At 41.7% G+C, this 18,585-nt stretch overlaps 1 protein-coding gene across 3 annotated transcripts in view; it reads right to left on the reverse strand.

Moving 5' to 3' along the window:
• Window positions 1-11,295: 11,295 nt before the first annotated feature.
• The window catches only part of runx2b (RUNX family transcription factor 2b), a 62,041-nt gene continuing 54,751 nt past the window's right edge, over window positions 11,296-18,585 (reverse strand). For 2 of the 3 annotated variants that reach the window (XM_060917740.1, XM_060917738.1), the window contains one exon: window positions 11,296-12,229. In XM_060917740.1, coding sequence (XP_060773723.1) covers window positions 11,742-12,229 — 488 coding nt within the window. In that variant the 3' untranslated portion in view covers window positions 11,296-11,741. The remainder of the gene's footprint in view (window positions 12,230-18,585) is intronic. The other variant, XM_060917739.1, reaches the window with a different exon arrangement.

The following is an 18,585-nucleotide window of genomic DNA, read 5'->3' on the forward strand; positions in this document are numbered from 1 at the left end:
TCATCAGCAAAAGCCTCTGGAAGTGCTGTTTTGTGTTACCAGTTCATTAGTTCTCAATTAACACTCGGCCCCATCAAAAAGTTTATATGGCCTTTTTTTTTTTGACAAGAACCATGCCCATGCTCCATGATGGCTGGATACATCTGAAGATGGAGTTTCTGTCCAAATAGTTCACATTTTACTGCTTGGCTCGGACCTATGGAAAAGGCCTGTGTTGTATGAATATTTGGCACAAGTCAGAACTCTGTCCTGTCAAATGTTCTGGTGCCTGAAACACTCAATCATGAACAGTTTAGATGGTGAATAACCTGAGACTCCTGGCACCAGTTTGAGGACTCAACAAAGAAAGCTATTGTTTAACTGGTAGCTATCCATGGTCCTGATATTAGAAGATTTCTCAATTAGTGTAATTATAGGGAAGTGGGTTTGGCGTGCAATGTAATCGTGTATAGTTTTAAAATCTCTCATTTTTTGTACATGGACCTGTCAAAAGACTTGAAAGATTTTACCCTCACTCAACATGCTTTCAACTGATAATCAAGCGATTATGATAATGAGGACAACAAACATAAAAATACTTAATTAAAAGCATCTCTTTTTCTCTCTTCAGCCGATACCTTATGAAATTCTTAGCCATTTCTAATAAAGTTCTTGTAGACTTTCATTTGTTTAAGATTAGTCTCAACACAAGCAGGCACCAGACATTTTCTTATCTCTTAAGGTCTTATCAACTTTTTTGAACAGCATTAATGTCCATTGCGCACTAGATGGAGCAGTCGAGCTGAAGTGATTAAAAAAACAGCCTTTAACTAATCTTATAGGTGAAATATTTTCCTCTAACAGATAATGAAGATATGCCAGTGGCTATTCCAGAAAGCTAAATAGGACCAAGTCAGTAATATAGTCTGTGATAGCAATGATAGTTCGAGACAGCAAACTGAGGGACTCAAACTTAATCACTGAACTGGCTTCAAACCATCTAACATCACTGTGGTGGCATGTTAAAATGTCTGACAGTATGGTTTAATATGGTGTAAAAGGTTTACATATTCGAATCCATCCTCTTGTTTACACTGGTGCTCACAATAAAATACAGCAACCCAATGTACATGTAAGTATGCTACAGTATAGTATATGTATCCATCCATCCATGATCCGTAACCACTTATCTTGTGCAGGGTCGCAGGCAAGCTGGAACCTATCCCAGCTGACTATGGGTGAGAGGTGGGGTACACCCTGGGGAAGTTGCCAGATCATCGCAGGGCTGACACATAGAGACAAACAACCATTCACACCTACGGTCAAGTTAGAGCCACCAATTAGCCTAACCTACATGTCTTTGGACTGTGGGGGAAACCGGAGCACCCGGAGGAAACCCACGCAGACACAGGGAGAACATGCAAACTCCATACAGAAAGTCCCCCGTCAGCCACTGGGCTCAAACCCAGGACCTTCTTGTGACAATGCTAACCATTACACCACTGTGCCGCCTGACAGTCTGCTTAGTCATCAAAATTTTCCTACCAATTCTGGGATAATGCTGCATACTTATCCCCTCTGACATTATTATGATGGTCAAATATATCAGTCATCAGATGGTATGTACAGTGGTGCTTGAAAGTTTGTGAATTTTCTATATTTCTGCATAAATATGACCTAAAACATCATCAAGTTTTCACACAAGTCCTAAAAGTAGATAAAGAAAACCCAGTTAAACAAGTGAGACAAAAATATTATACTTGGTCATTTATTTATTGAGGAAAATGATCCAGTATTACAGATCTGTGAGTGGCAAAAGTCTGTGAACCTCTAGGATTAGCAGTTAATTTGAAGGTGAAATTAGAGTCAGGTGTTTTCAATCAATGGGATGACAATCAGGTGTGAGTGGGCACCCTGTTTTATTTAAAGAACAGGGATCTATCAAAGGCTGGTCTTCACAACACACGTTTGTGGAAGTGTATCATGGCACGAACAAAGGAGATTTCTGAGGTCCTCAGAAAAAGCGTTGTTGATGCTCATCAGGCTGGAAAAGGTTACAAAACCATCTCTAAAGAGTTTGGACTCCACCAATCCACAGTCAGACAGATTGTGTACAAATGGAGGAAATTCAAGACCATTATTACCCTCCCCAGGAGTGGTCGACCAACAAAGATCACTCCAAGAGCAAGGCGTGTAATAGTCGGCGAGGTCACAAAGGACCCCAGAGTAACTTCTAAGCGACTGAAGGCCTCTCTCACATTGGCTAATGTTAATGTTCATGAGTCCACCATCAGGAGAACACTGAACAACAATGGTGTGCATGGCAGGGTTGCAAGGAGAAAGCCACTACTCTCCAAAAAGAACATTGCTGCTCGTCTGCAGTTTGCTAAAGATCACATGGACAAGCCAGAAGGCTATTGAAAAAATGTTTTGTGGATGGATGAGACCAAAATAGAACTTTTTGGTTTAAATGAGAAGCATTATGTTTGGAGAAAGGAAAACACTGCATTCCAGCAAAAGAACCTTATCCCATCTGTGAAACATGGTGGTGGTAGGATCATGGTTTGGGCCTGTTTTGCTGCATCTGGGCCAGGACGGCTTGCTATCATTGATGGAACAATGAATTCTGAATTATATCAGCGAATTCTAAAGGAAAATGTCAGGACGTCTGTCCATGAACTGAATCTCAAGAGAAGGTGGGTCATGCAGCAAGATAACGACCCTAAGCACACAAGTCATTCTACCAAAGAATGGTTAAAGAAGAATAAAGTTAATGTTTTGGAATGGCCAAGTCAAAGTCCTGACCTTAATCCAATCGAAATGTTGTGGAAGGACCTGAAGCAAGCAGTTCATGTGAGGAAACCCACCAACATCCCAGAGTTGATGCTGTTCTGTACGGAGGAACGGGCTAAAATTCCTCCAAGCCGGTGTGCAGAACTGATCAACAGTTACCAGAAACAGCTAGTTGCAGTTATTGCTGCACAAGGGGGTCACACTAGATACTGAAAACAAAGGTTCACATACTTTTGCCACTCACAGATATGTAATATTGGATCATTTTCCTCAATATATAAATGACCAAGTATAATATTTTTGTCTCATTTGTTTAACTGGGTTCTCTTTATCTACTTTTAGGACGTGTGTGAAAATCTGATGATGTTTTAGGTCATCTTTATGCAGAAATATAGAAAATTCTAAAGGGTTCCCAAACTTTCAAGCACCACTGTACCTGGTATGGAAGCTACACAAATGGACCCATACATGATTAGCCTCACTGACAGTGACTCATTTAATGAGATGGCTCAATAATGCAGTGGATGCATGGTCAAGGCAGCACATACTATATGCCCAAGAGAGTTGCATCTACTGTATATCTAGAAGTGCTGTCCCAGATCTGGGAGAAGTTTGGCAAGGCACAGCTAGACCTCTTTGATTATGCCTAAATGACTCATTGTCAGCTATTGTTCTGCCCTGATGGACCAGGGAGCAGGATTATCTGTCAATTCTGGATACACTCTCCCACAACTGGCCTCACTATCTATTCTATGCATTTCTACTTTGGCCACTGGTTCAGCCAACACTGCAGAGAATTCAGCAATCAGACCACAGAACCCTGCTCATGGCCCAGGCAGCCCTGATTTCCTCTGCTGATTTCACTGATCGATGTATGCCTTGGTAACTTCCTCCTCAGAAGAAAATTGTTGTCTCAGACTGGATGATTTGGTACCCTTCGCCAGGTTATCTTTGCCTATGTATGGGGCCTCTCAGAGGGAAGGACAAGCCAAGGTCTATGACCAACAGTACAAGAAACATTATTGAATGCAAGGGCCCCCCAGTATGTGGGCTTTGTGTGCTCTCAAATGGAAACTAGTTCGTGAATGGTGTGCACTCCATCATGTTGACCTGGTGCCTAAAGTAATAACCTTTCTGTTAGACACAGGCTTGTAGTACTCAAGTCCAGGACTCAGACTCAAGTCCGACTCATGCCCTAATTTTCAGGACTCGTGATTCGACTTGGATTCGAACACTGATGACTCAGACTTGGACTCGGACTCGTGCATTAACTGCATTTGGACTCATAATTTGGAGATGAGGACTCTGATTTTTTCTTTATTTTTTGTAACATGCCATAATAATTTGGCTTAAGGTATTTACATCTGCATTAATTTTGTACTAATTTCACGCGAGAGTGTCACACCTGTGTGCCTTGGCGCGTGCATCAGGTAGACTCTCGGGTGCGCTCTGGACAGCGAGCACACTAAGCGGGCTCTTGCGTGCGCACCGTAAACAACTTGCACCTGCACAGGATTAAGGCGCAATCAGCACGCCTATATAAAAACTGTGAAAACACACTTACTTTGCGAAGTATTGAGTTGCGTTGCTGACGCGTTACCGAGCCTTATTTCCTTGTTTGGTTTCCTGATCCCTGATTTCCTGTTTCTTGTCTTTGATTCTGCCTTGTCTACGATAGCCTGTTTGTGCCTCGCTCGACCTATTGCCCGTTTCACTGTTTTACGATTTTGCCTGCTGTTCTGGATTGTTTTCCTGTCTTAGCTTGTTTTAATAAGCACACCTTCTGCACTTACATCCGTCTCCCGACCATCTCTGACAGAATACTTCACACTCCCTGACAAAGAGAATGCACATTCACCTGTTCATATATCATGTTCAGGAACAAACTCATGTTAATGGCACTAAAACAGCCACCGTCAAATAGTTTGGTTGGAGTCTTGTTCTTGGATACTTGGAGCCTCAATTTGGATCAATAGTGGACTCAACTCGGATCAATAGTGGAAATGACTTGGACTCAACTGGAAATTTTTTAATGACTTGGACTTGACTCGGACTTGAACATGGGGGACTCGAGACTGGACTTGGACTCGAGGTTTAGTGACTCAACTACAACACTGGTTAGACAGAGCTGTTGGACAAGGTTAAGTTGCCATCTGTATTAAAAGTATTTGTAGCAGCTATTGCTGCACAATATAGCACTATAAATGTTGTCTCACTAGGTGCTCATGAACTTCACATAGCCTTTCTGAAGGGAGTGAGTCACCTTTGCCCACTGCACTCCCCAAAGAAGGACCTCATCCTTTTGTTAGAGCTCCTTAGGTCCTTCCCTTATTGAAGAAGGAGCCTTTATTTGTCACATATACATTGCAGCACAGTGAAATTCTTTTGTTCACATATTCCAACTTGTTAGGAAGTTGGGATCAGAGCACGGGGACAGCCATGATACAGCACCCCTGGAGCAGAGAGGGTTAAGGGCCTTGTTCAAGGGTTTGACAGCAACAGCTTGGCAATGCTGGGGCTTTAACCCCAACTTTCTGATCAGTAACCTAGATCTTTAACCATTGAGCCACCATTGCCCCATACAAGATGCTGAACTGATCTCTCTGAAGATAGTCCTTGTGCTAACAATCACTTTGGCAAGAAGAGTGTGTGGAAATTGCATTCTTTAGCAATAAGCTCTGCATATGCTGTTGGCCAGATGGTGTGGGAGTAACCTTGGCTAAACCCAGGGTTCTGGCCTAAGGTCATATCACCCACTTTTGTGAATCAGTCTGCTGAGCTTTCAGCATTCTTTAAAGGGGAACCTCCTGAGCAGTTCTTGCTGTGCCTTGCTAAGCATGCCCTACAGTACTATGTGGACTACATAGCAGCAACTCTATCATCAAATCTGTTGTTTATCTCTTACAGTGGAAAAACACTTCTCATGCACCCCCTTGTTTAAAGGTCTGATGACACGTTTTTGACATCTTTGGCGATGTTTTATAACATAAAAAGTAATTCCCGATGATCCATATATTAATTCACGAAGGCGCCTATTTTACAAGTTATGATAAAAAACGCGGCTATTTGGGCAAATTTGACGGGGCTGCAGCACCCAGGAGACGAATGAGGAGGAGGGGCTATATGACGTCAGCGAAAGAATCTTCCTCCTCACTTACCAGTTTGTTGTTGATGCGACAGGTGTTCAGTTTGTCATTATTAGTATTATTATTATACATTATATATATATATATATATATATATATATATATATATATATATATATATAGTTATTATGCCTTCGCGTTGTGTTGCCGGCTTTTGCTCCAAAACCCACAAGGATGGGGTAAGTTTATTCAAGTTTCCCAGAGATCCCGAGCTGCATGCGAAGTGGGTGAAGCAAGTCAGGCGCACTCGTGACAAGTGGGAGCCCTCACCAACATCCATCCTGTGCTCTGAACACTTCGATTTGGATTGTTTTGACACCCTTCCCAGCTTAAAAGAATCTCTTGGGTGTGCAGTTCAGCACAAACGTGTGTTACTACCATCAGCAGTGCCTACAGTATTCCGGAGGGGGTCTACTAGTAGCTATGCCGGATCCAGCAGTCGCCTGGGACAAGGCGACTCCTCCAAAGACAGTCCTCCTGTCAGAACATGTGTTGAGAAACGACATAAGATAAAGGTACGTAGAGCTATAGAGTGCTCCGACATGATGCTAAAAATAGTAACACTGCGGTCTGCGCGGCCATCTTGGAAGTCACTCGCTCCAGAGTGCTCATAGAGTACACATCATAGAGTACACATTCATGATAATCATAAATGTAATCATAAAGTCGGCGTGATATCAGTCATGTATTTGCTTGTGAAAGCTTGCGGCTTTCATGTAACTGCCGCCTAGCAACGAGAGGCAAAGGGTAAAGAGGGTAGGCTATCATAGATTCTATTCGGAAGAGATCAACACATGATTGCTTAAAAATTAGGTATTTTAACAATTTGCATCTGTTTTGTGATTATCGTGACACTTGTGTGTTATATAGAACTGTATGTCTTATCAGCACATCGAGGATCTTCCACCGGAGGCTTTAGCAAGTACTCGTAGCAACACTACACTTTACCCTTAGCCATGCGTTGTTAGGGAACGGTAGCAAGTACCCCGATGACCGACTTCAAGAATATGCAGAAAAAATTTAGAAATTATACTTTCCATAAGTCATTTGAGCTTAGTGTATTGCATTTCCATTTATATTGTCGGTTGTTGCTGATGTTTTTGCGGAGTATGACGCAGCTGCTGAATCAGAAGCTGCAGAGTTTGTATGTACTAGTTGTGAACATTCACATTATTATCAATCTCATTTATTTAAAATCAGATAAAATCATGCCATCATGATCACTGCTTAAAGTACCAGTATTTGGTTGTTCTTTTGTTCAGAGGAAGAGCTAGCACTAGAGAGTTCACCGGCGTTTTCATGCGCCATTTCCATTGAGTAGAACAGCCAGTGAACCGCAGCGTGTTCTTCCGCTGATGTCACAGCATGGCTGCGAGCCACGGACCCAGTTTTCTTGCGCTGTGCAATTAAAAGTTGGATATTCGCGTAACAACAGCTTCTTTTCACGTAATTATAACAGAAATCTAACATGTTTGCCATGTTGTATAGTTTATTTAAGAAATTGCATAGATTCATGTTCGTGCCATCAGACCTTTAAACAAAGGCTGACCCACTGGGTGGTGGATCCCACTACTTCCGCCCATAGGCAGGCTGGATGCCCGTCTTCTGCCATGATGGACCATTCTATGAAGAGCATCTCCTCCTCACAGGCAGCACTGAGAGGCTTGGTGCTCCAGGAAGTCTACACTGCAGCTACCTGGGCAGACATCATCATGCACCTTTTCCAAATTTTCTAAGCTTAACATTGACCCTCCCGGTTGTGTGAGTATGATTATCCAAGCGACCTTCTAGTCAGCACTAGGTTGAGTCAGTCAGTCCCACTGTGGTTCTAGGAACACTGCCAGGGTTCCTGTCACTTAGGCCTAGCACTGACCCATTGGGAACTCAGTGAGAAGGTTCAACGGACAGAAAACCATTGATGAGAGTATTTTAGAGCAAAATGCAAGGTAATATGGTCACAGTGTGACTTTCTGGTAATGTTCTGGTGATGGCATGTGATATCCAAGAAGGTATCCAGGTGTTAAAACAACACCCTTGGCAGTAGTGTTATTCAGTGTCATCCACTGTGTAAATGCATAGCTTCAAACAGAAAATGATATTCCCAAAACCATGAACTACTTTGTACACATATCCTTCTGTGTATTTGTCTTACTGTTTCACTGCTTTAATCAGTGAAAACATTTTACTCTCTATCAAACACAACCCAGGTCACTGCTGACAGTAATAGCTCATGAAAATGCTAAAATTGTCAGCGTGCTACTTCTCAGACAACACATTCAGCACATGAGTGTTACAGTAGCATGACCCTATCATAGTTGGCTTAGGGAATGAGTTGAGCAATGCTATATGCAAAAGCTAATGTAAAACAATTTTTCAACAAACACAGTGCCACTTCATGTCCAAAGTGCCATGGTATGTTATGTAACAACCCAGAGCACATATTGCGTAGCGGAATGCAGCATGTAGTGCTAAGTAGATGCTAGAGGCCCTTTCAAATGGACTTTAACACAGGCCATCTGCAGCTGAGACTTTGCCAGAATCAAGTTTATCTTGGGCAGTGTAACACTGAGGTGTTGACTGGTTTGGGTATGGCCTCTCTCGCTTTTCTTGTGTGTGCAGAGATGCGAAGACTGATGTCCAAGCAAAAATAAAACCCTCATAGATTTTTCTATCAGATGCTATAAATGCAGTGCCAGCTCAAATACTGCATTGACTTTATTCCAAGATTCTTCCCTTCAACCCCCCATACACATTAGGAAAATATCATATAGCCGTATTTTGTTTCTTCTCTACAGGTCATTATCCTAATTGCTAGATGTTTATGGGAATGAGGGGAATGCAAACCTGAAACCTGCTCCACTTTTCTTTCTCATTTCATATTCAGGGAAATCCCTGGAAAGCTCCCAGTTCACCATAAAACGATCTCAGTTTTGAAGATGGATCATAGTCTGATTACAGCTGTTATGTCTTGAAATAATGTCAAACAGTCCCAGTCTCACAAGCCTGGTTTGACTGAGACCTGGTTTTCAAAGAGACAAAGGCGAGGCTGTAGCCAGCAGCACAGTGCCAGTTCAGACGCTCCAAAGCAAATGTTGATCCATGGAGCACTGTAAGGAAGTATGTAGTACAGTGGTGCTGAGGCACTGTACCAGGACCTACACTCTGATCCCATGCCAGCCACCTATAAGGTTCATGGACAAGGTAACGAAACTTTTAGTGATTTGATTTTGTATGCATGGATGCAGGCCATTAATCTTCCCTCAGGTCAAGGGTGTGTACACTCTGGAAGGTTTAAGAGGTAAAAACAAAAAAGAAGTGGCAGAGGGCTCAAGGTAAAGCAATGCTAACACTGGGACCTGAGCTGCTGGAGAAATACAAAGTTGTTGCAATATGTTTTTTTTTTAATCATTTTCCTTATAAAAGAAAACAAGTACAATAATATACATTATTAATAAATGCCAATTTAGCTCATTGTTGTCATGACAGTCATTCCCTGTAGCCATTGTTTAATAATGAAGGAAGACACATAACATTAAGGCCAGACACATGATAAATAAAACACATTTGTGCAAGTGAAGCAAAGCATGCAAGCTCCAAAGAGAAATTAGCTCATAAAGCATCCACCCACCCGACATTCTTGCCCCCTTCTGGTAGCTTAACCAGGGAGGATAAATATTTTACAAAAAAAAAAAATTAATCACAAGCACAAAATGCAGCAGGGGTATATTTTCCTCATACGATAACTATCTACACTCACAATATTGTAAAAACTTTGTAAACAAATTTTCATTTCTCTTCACTCTCACAGATACTCAGATCCATACAACGACACATTTCTTTGACACAACTGAACATGACTCACCAGAGAAAAAAAAAATGGTATGAAATGTATATCTCAAATGTTCCCTGACAAAAATGTAGCTGTAAACTTAAAAGTCAAATTAGAACATTTCCAGCTAACATCAGTACCGTTAAGCCTGTTAAATTGAGTGATGTGATGATGTGATTAAACCGCATAAATGATGAAATGCTTTGCTTATCTCTGTGAGAAAAATGATCATTAGAAACATGCTTAATAACATTCCAAGACTCATAAATGCATACATCTGAATTTTGACACACAGGGTACCTATTAGACTGTTTCTCTTTTGTGCAGTGTATAATATAAGGCACTGAATAGTACAGCAAATGAAAAGATGAGTATAATTGTTGTTGGCATGACTGCACAGAACACTGCATGAAGGGTAAGCAAAATCCCATGTATTATTAAAAAATAAAATAAAATAAAATAAAATAAATAAAGCCCCAGTTTGGAAAAAGTGAAACGGGTCGGCTTGGTTGCCTTTCCACAATATTACACCTTTTTAAACTTCAATGAGTGCTATTTAAGCTTACATTAAATACATTTGCCTTGATTGTTTTGTTACTAAAAACAAAATTAGTACCATAGTGTACGTAGAGCTGATTCTAGTCACGAGATTCTAGTCTGGCGCTTAATTCTAGTCTTGGATCAATAGCCACAGAGGTTATTGGAATACTTTAATAACTAAAAGAAATAAAAATGTGCAACTTTAATCTCCAGCAAAAGTATAGATTAGCTAAAATGTACCTAAATTGTACTTAGGATTCAGACATATCAAAAACCACTGATGTTCCATGGGGAGGATTTTAGCTGCCGTTACACTGAGCAATACTATATCGAGGTTAAACAGTATTTTCACATCGTGAAATAGTGTGTGTGGCTTTCATTAGGTTCCAGTAAACTGATCCAGTCTTCAGGTGGGTGCACAGCAGGCCCCTTAATGTGCAGAGGCTTTGGTAGTTTTCATGTTATGGCCTTTAGTTCTGTCCAAATGGACTGCAACCGTTTACAGCTTACACTAGGTTTAACACTGACAGATATATCTGAGCATGTTGCATACAAAATGAAAGAAGAATGGTATCGTCAATAAACAGTTTCCAAGAGAATGTGGTCTTTTTGGTTTGAAGTCAAACATGAAATGGCAACAGAGCTTTAAGTACTGAGCACTAAACAATAATGCAGACTGGCAAGACTATCTGCTATATAAGAATAGAGCTTTTCATAATGTATTATATGCAGATATAGGAAACCTACCTCGGTATACACAGAAGAAAAATATTTTTTTTTTTAAATGGCTTAAGGCACAGAAAATGTATCTTTAAATTACATATCAATTTCATTATTAACTTGAACATAGATGCATTACAAAAATATTCCAGTCTATGAAATATTCATAGTCTATGACTCAAGTTCAAAATACATTACTTAAGTTATGGCTTTATAACTTACAACTCAATATTTGCTCACCAAATATGCATAATTTAAATTACTTAAGTTAAAAAAAAAAGAAAATTATTGCTAAAAAACAAATTTGGTTTGTCATATTCAATTGAAACCAACTGCTGCTCAGTGCTTTAAATCGCATATAAAATCTAACATATGTTAAGGCTAACTACCATTTTTTAAAGATCTAACAAACCACTCATAGCTTTTCCTAACTATACTCGTTCTATCTATGAGCTATTGGTTTCAGCGGAATGGATTTTGTATTACAGGTATACAAAACAATAATTGCCATGAGAGTGTATTTAAATACTTTCCTCTGAAGAACCTTGTTCCATAAATACTCCACAAAAGTGACATTTTATGAAGATTAAAAATAAACAAGGCAAAAGAGAATGTCTCAGCAAGATAGGACAAGGGTCCTGGTAGGGTTTGTGCTTTAAAACCATGTATCTGGATTGGAGTTCACCTGTCTGACAGGCACATGGTCCAAATTTTTTGTTTTGTTTCTAATTCCATCAATATGGTCGCCACACTCCTTCATCCATCCTCCCTGCTGGATTGAGTACAGTTGGAGAGTTGCTGTGGCTGCCGTCCTCATCCACACCACTCCCTCCATCAGCCTGCACAGGAAGACTGGCATTGACCAACGAAGCACCCGTGGAGGCACTAGTGCAGGTGGGCAGCATCCTGGAGGGTGAGCGATCGCCCCCAGGTACCATAGAGAATTGGTAGGAGCTAGAGGAGGCCCCATAGTAGAGATAGGGGGTGCTGCTGCTCTGGAATGGTCCACTCTGGCTCTGAGTGGAGCCTGGGTATGGTGGGGGCAGGTATGTGTGGTAATGGGCACTGCCCAGAGACATGCCTGTGGTGACAGGGGTGGGCGTGTAGGTAAACGTTGCCGGGTAGTGCATCCGTGGGCTGGAGAATCGGCTCTCAGTGAGAGAGGAGAATCCGGGGAACTGGCGCTCAAACTGCCCAGGGAAAGGAGTCAGATCTGTGGAACCTGCACACAATAGAGTACATGCACTATTAATTGTATTATAAACTGGTTGGGATTACATTTTCCCAACAAAATATATGAATGAATTTTTTTTTTAAATATTAAAGATTTTAACAAATTAAATAAATTCTGCAAAGTTAAAAATTAAATAAAGGTATACCTTGGACAAAGAAAACAATCTAAAGTATCTTTAATTCAAAAGAATAGTTTGAAACTTTAATTTAGATTTGTTCCCATTCTTAATGTTTATATAAATAATTTGGCAATTTTTCCTACTTGTAATAATGAAGGAACATCAGTGAAATCTAACAAGTGTGCTCTGAGAGCACAATATCCCCCACTGGCAACTATGCCATAACTCTGGTAAAATGCGACTGAATTGAACGAAATTGCAATATGCATATTACCAATATATAACAAAGAATCCTGCCAAGTTTCATGAAATTCCTCCAAAAATTGTGAGAGGAGTTGATTTCAGAAGGTGAGTACCCTTCCTGGGACGGACAGACAGACGGACGGATGGACATCACCACGACATAATCTCCCTTCGGACCTTTTGGCCAGCGGGGGATAAAAACTTTTTGCCAAATTACATGACATTCCTCCAAAAATTGTAAGGGAAGTTGATTTCAGAAACCAAGCACACCTTGATGAAATTGCCAAAGTACAAGTTTGTTAATAATCAAGGGCATAACTGTGGTAAAAATTTGCCCAAATTAAACAAAATTTCAATATGCGTATTACTGTCATATAACAAAGCCTTTTGCCAAGTTTAGTGAAATTCCTCCACGAACTGTGAGAGGAGTTGATTTCAGAAGAATGTACACCTTCATGAAATTGTCGAAGTACAAGTTATTTAATCAAGGGTCAAAACTCGTAAAATTTCACAAGCAAAATTAAATTGCAATATACCTATTACCATCATATAACAAGGCCTTTTGTCAAGCTTCGAGAAATTCGTCCAAAAATTGTGAGAGGAGTTGATATCAGAAGGCAAGCACACCTTCATGAAACTGTGAAAGTACAAGGTTGTTAATCAACAGCCATAACTCTGGTAAAATGTGACCGAATTGAACAAAATTACAATATGTGTACTCATGACATATAACAATGCCTTTTGCCAAGTTTTGTGAAATTCGTCCAAAAATTGTGAGAGGAGTTGATTTCAGAAGGAAAACACACTATCATGAAGTTGTCAAAGTATAATTTTGTTAATCAAGGCCTGTAACGCTGGTAAAATGTGACCGAATTTAACGAAATTATAATATGCGTGCTACCAATGTGTAACAATGCCTCTTATCAAGTTTCATGAAATTCCTCCCAAAATTGTGAGAGGAGTTGAATTCAAAAGGAAAACACACTCTCATGAAATTGTCAAATTATAATTTTGTTAATCAAGGGCTGTAACTCTGGTAAAATGTGACCGAATTTAATGAAATTACAATATGCATAGAACCGAAATACAACAATGCTTTTTGCCAAGTTTGGTGAAATTCCTCCAGAAATTGTGAGAGGAGTTGATTTCAGAAGGTGAGCACCCTTCCAGGGATGGATGGATGGATGGACGGACGGAAATTGCCGCGACATAATCGCCCTTCGGGCCTTTTGGCCAGCGGGGGATCTCATCTCATCTCATTATCTCTAGCCGCTTTATCCTTCTACAGGGTCGCAGGCAAGCTGGAGCCTATCCCAGCTGACTACGGGCGAAAGGCGGGGTACACCCTGGACAAGTCGCCAGGTCATCACAGGGCTGACACATAGACACAGACAACCATTCACACTCACATTCACACCTACGGTCAATTTAGAGTCACCAGTTAACCTAACCTGCATGTCTTTGGACTGTGGGGGAAACCGGAGCACCCGGAGGAAACCCACGCGGACACGGGGAGAACATGCAAACTCCACACAGAAAGGCCCTCGCCGGCCCCGGGGCTCGAACCCAGGACCTTCTTGCTGTGAGGCGACAGCACTAACCACTACACCACCGTGCCGCCCCAGCAGGGGATAATAAACTAAATAATTTAAATTTTCCTGCCTTTTTTCTTTTTTCACTAAAGTTTTTCATAATTCAAATTATGTTTTCTATAAATGGTGTTTACAGACATACGGACGGATGGACAACCAATCAGCCAGCCAGCCAGCCATCCAGCCAGCCAGAAAGACAGCAAGACAGCCAGATAGATAGATAGATAGATAGATAGATAGATAGATAGATAGATAGATAGATAGATAGATAGATAGATTTATCTCCCAGGAAGATTTTATTGTTTCTATGGTAGCAAAAAGTAGAAAACCAGGAAACTGAACTAGATCAAATCCCTCATGGCAAGCCATACTCGATTGGTTTGACTTGGTGACATGGTTGTATTGTGGAGTTTCTCAGTACAACCAAGTATTTGTATTGTGGAAACTGGTGACTATCTGCAAACTGCTTAGTCTGTTGAGTCACATGTTCTAAACATCGGTGGGTACTCTCCCACACCTGCTCACTTTGCTTAAACTAGTCATCTATTTCAGGAGTGTGTGTGGGGTTAACTTTCCAAAGAAACAAGGGGGGCTGGTACCCCAGCATGAACTGAAATTGGGTTAGGCACGTGGCTGAGAGACCCAACAAGTTCTGGGCATATTCAGCCCATTGGACTGAAGATGGTAACCAGCTGTGAGACTTACGGAGACCTCCAGTTTCTCCATGAAGCTGGACCAGACTTGGGAGGTAAACTGGGTGCCACAGTCACTGGTAATGTCCTCTGGGATTCCATAGTAACGCAACACGTAGTTGAATAGGAGCTTGGCAGTCTCAAATGCTGTGGGTATGCCTGGAAGAGGAATCAGCCAGAGTGAAATAGAGAACCAGTCAAAGATGACCCTAATGACAGTGTTTAATCCTGATTCAAGGAGGTCGGTGAGAAAATCTATTGTGAGATGGGACCATATGCACTGAGGAATAGGCGCATATAGTGCCAGAGGAGACATAACTCTGGATCTCAGACACCTTATTTGGCTATCAGTACTTGGTCTTGAGTAAATCATAGATGCAGTGACTGCCTGGGGACCTGTGGCTGGAATCGTATGTGCCCAGCTTATCAGTCTCCTTTGCAGGTGACTTGGGATGAATGTCCAGTTGAGGGGACATGCAGTGGGCACTCAATGAGCTAGAGTGTTTGTGATCTCCTTTTCAATGTCTCAGATGATGGGATGAAGCAAGAGGAGGGGAGGATGGATTTCTGGCTTTGGTTTCAGGTGTCTGAGGAATGGAGACAAGTCTGCTTGAATGTTCCTTGAGCCAGGCCTGCATGAGAGCATGAAGTTAAAATGGGTGAAGAACAAGGCCCACCAGACTTAACATGGGTTTAATTGCTTGACCAATTTCAGGTATTCTAGGTTCTTATGGTCAGTGAAGATTGTGAAAGGGTAAACAGTCCCCTCCAGCCAGTGATGCCATTCTTCCAGAGCTAACTTGACTGCCAATAAGTCATGGTTTCCAATGTCATAATTCTGCTCAGCAGGAGTGAGTTTCTATGAAAAGAATGCCACTGGGTCGAGTTTGGGCTGTTCTCTAAAACATTGTGATAGAACAGCTCTCACGTCTGGTTCTGATGTAGCTACTTCACTGATGAACAGCTTGGATGGATCTGGGTGTCTGAGAATGGGGGCTGTAGTGAAAGTAGACTTCAGCTTGGTGAATGACACCTCTGTGACTTGATTCCAGGGCAACATCTTGGGGCACCTTTTTAGGAATGTATTGAGGGGAGTGGTGATAGATCTGAAGCCCTGTATGAATAGCTGGTAGAAACTGGCAAACCCCAGGAAAGGGAGATCTTTGACAATGTGAGGTGTGGGCCACTCAGTCACAGCAGTTACCTTGGTCTTGTCCATGGTGACAGCCACTTGATCAATGATATACCCTAGGAATGAGATAGTAAGGACATGGAATTTTCATTTTTCTCCCAATAGAGCTGATTCTCCTTTAGATGGGATAATATTTGTTTGACATGATTTATGTGACTTTCAAGGGAAGGAAAGTATATCAAAATATCATCAATATTGGCAATCACAAATCACAAATGTGCCAAGCATATTCCTGAGCACGTCATTAATCAGACACTGGAATACAGAGGGGGCACAAGCGAGCCCATACGACATGATGCAATACTCACAGTGGCCATAGTGGACGTGCATCACTGTGTTGTATGCTCTTGAGGTTATAAGCACTTTGGAGATCAAGCTTGGTGAAGATCTTGGCCATACAAAGTTTTTGCAGAACCAAGGGGACTAGTGGCAGAGGATAGGGATATTTTATGAAGATCTAGTTTAGGCCTCTAATCAATTCAAGGACTCAGTCCTCTGCCTTCTTTCCACAAAGAAAAAAGACTTGTTGAGGATGAAGGGGTGGATGAGCAGATGTAACCCTGTTGGAGGGCTTCATGAACATATTTCTCCATGCTCAGTGAGCGAAAAGGGGTCGATGTGATTACATGGGGGTGAGGTGCCAGGAAGGAGGTCAATCACACATTCATGGGGTCTATGGGGTGGTAAACCACTTGCTTTGGTTTTACTGAACACTTCCATGTAATCTAAATACATTTCACGAATGACTGTGGTTACAGGAAGATCAGGACTTTCCACTGTGGTGGATTCAATGAAGGTGTGGGGAAGGTTCAGGCAGCAATGGTAACACTGTTTAAACCATTTTGGGATATCCTGATCCTGCCAGGAAATTTAGGGATCATGTTGTTGCATCCAGGAAAACTACAGGATTATCAGGTGCTTGGTGGTGACTGTGACCAGGAAAGAGATGGACTCGACATGAAGTGCACTGATTTGGAGGAGAAGGGGCTTCGTGCATAGCATGATTACTCCAGTTCCAATGGATTCACCATCAGTGGTCTTTATTTGCAGAGAGTGCTGTAGCAGCTGTGTGGGGAGCTTGAGTTTCAGAACAATATCATGATCACTGAAGTTGCCAGCTGTACCTGAGTCAGCCAAGGCTGAGAGAACAGAAATAGAGTGTCATATCTGAACATTCAGTTTAAGAAATTGGTGAGATAAGAATTATGACAGACTCACCAAGGGGTTGCAGGTGGAAGTGGATGATCTCTCAACCATGGACATGGACTTGGGGTTGCACACTTGTGTGGAACAATGTACAACGAAATGATTCAGAGTTCTGTAGTAGAAGCATAGCCTTTCCCTTATCCTTCTCTCACATTCAGTGAGATCTAACTTGGCATGAGTGATTTGCATGGGCTGGAGTCACAGTTGTGCTCATGGGTGTGACATTCCTGATGTAGGCAGAACAGCAAGTGATATTCATGGGCTCTGGAGTCTCAGTTGTACTCGGGGGAGTGACATTCTGGAGGTAGGTGTAACAGTTATGGATCAGGTTGTTGAGGTGAATGGCCAGGTCAAAAAGTGAATCAAGGGTCATCTGTACATCATGGTAAGCCTGTTCAATGAGCAAGTCTGCATTTGGACCCTGATGAAAAGCAGCTTTGAATGCCGACTCATTCTATTCGCTGCCATTGTGTGGAATTCAAGGGCATGATCTGCTGCACGTCTCTTTCCTTGTTTGACCGCAAGCAAGTGCTCTCCAATTTCCTTTCTGCCTGGAGCATGGTAAAAAAAAAAACATGGCAAAATATTTTGATGAAGCAGTTGTAGGAGGAGAGAGATTCCCCACCCTTTTCCCAGACAGGCGTAGCTCATTTAAGAGCTTTGTCGGAAAGCAGATTTAAAAATTGGGCAATCTTCTGTTGATTGTTGATCCCCACTTGGCCGGTGTAATATAAGGAACATTGCAGCAAAAATCCATAACATTGTGAGGCTTTGCCCACAAACTTGTCAGGGCAGGAGATGAGGGGGGCGGTAGGCATGACTTTGGACTAGCAGGTTTGGAGCACTTGGGATACAGCGTCTGTGGGCTGATTCACATGTATGTCGAGCATTCCCAGGTGTTGCTGTTGTTCGCTCATGAGCTTCCCATGAGTGGAAATGGCATCTCACCAACTCATTGCTCCTGGTGCCTCCATGAGGATGGCGAAGTAAGGAAACAGGCTGCAGGTGGATGCAAATGCAGTTGAGACATTTTATGAAAAAACACTACCAGACAGGTCCCAAAACATGAAGCAACATTGTGGTCAAAAACAGGCAAAAGGCAATCAGCAAACAACAATTAGAGGGAAGATTCAAAAAGAAGAAAACAAGGAAGCAGAACTAGATCAAAAACCAGGGTAGCAAAGAAAATAAAAAGTGCTTGGTAGGATCAGGCAAAGACTACAGTGAGTGCTACTTTGCAAAGTCTCTGTGTTGTGAGTGTCTTTTTATACAGTGTAGTGGTGACTGAGTTTAGGTAGTGC

This window comes from Neoarius graeffei, chromosome 3 (genome assembly GCF_027579695.1).
Source record: "Neoarius graeffei isolate fNeoGra1 chromosome 3, fNeoGra1.pri, whole genome shotgun sequence".
Taxonomy (NCBI): domain Eukaryota; kingdom Metazoa; phylum Chordata; class Actinopteri; order Siluriformes; family Ariidae; genus Neoarius; species Neoarius graeffei.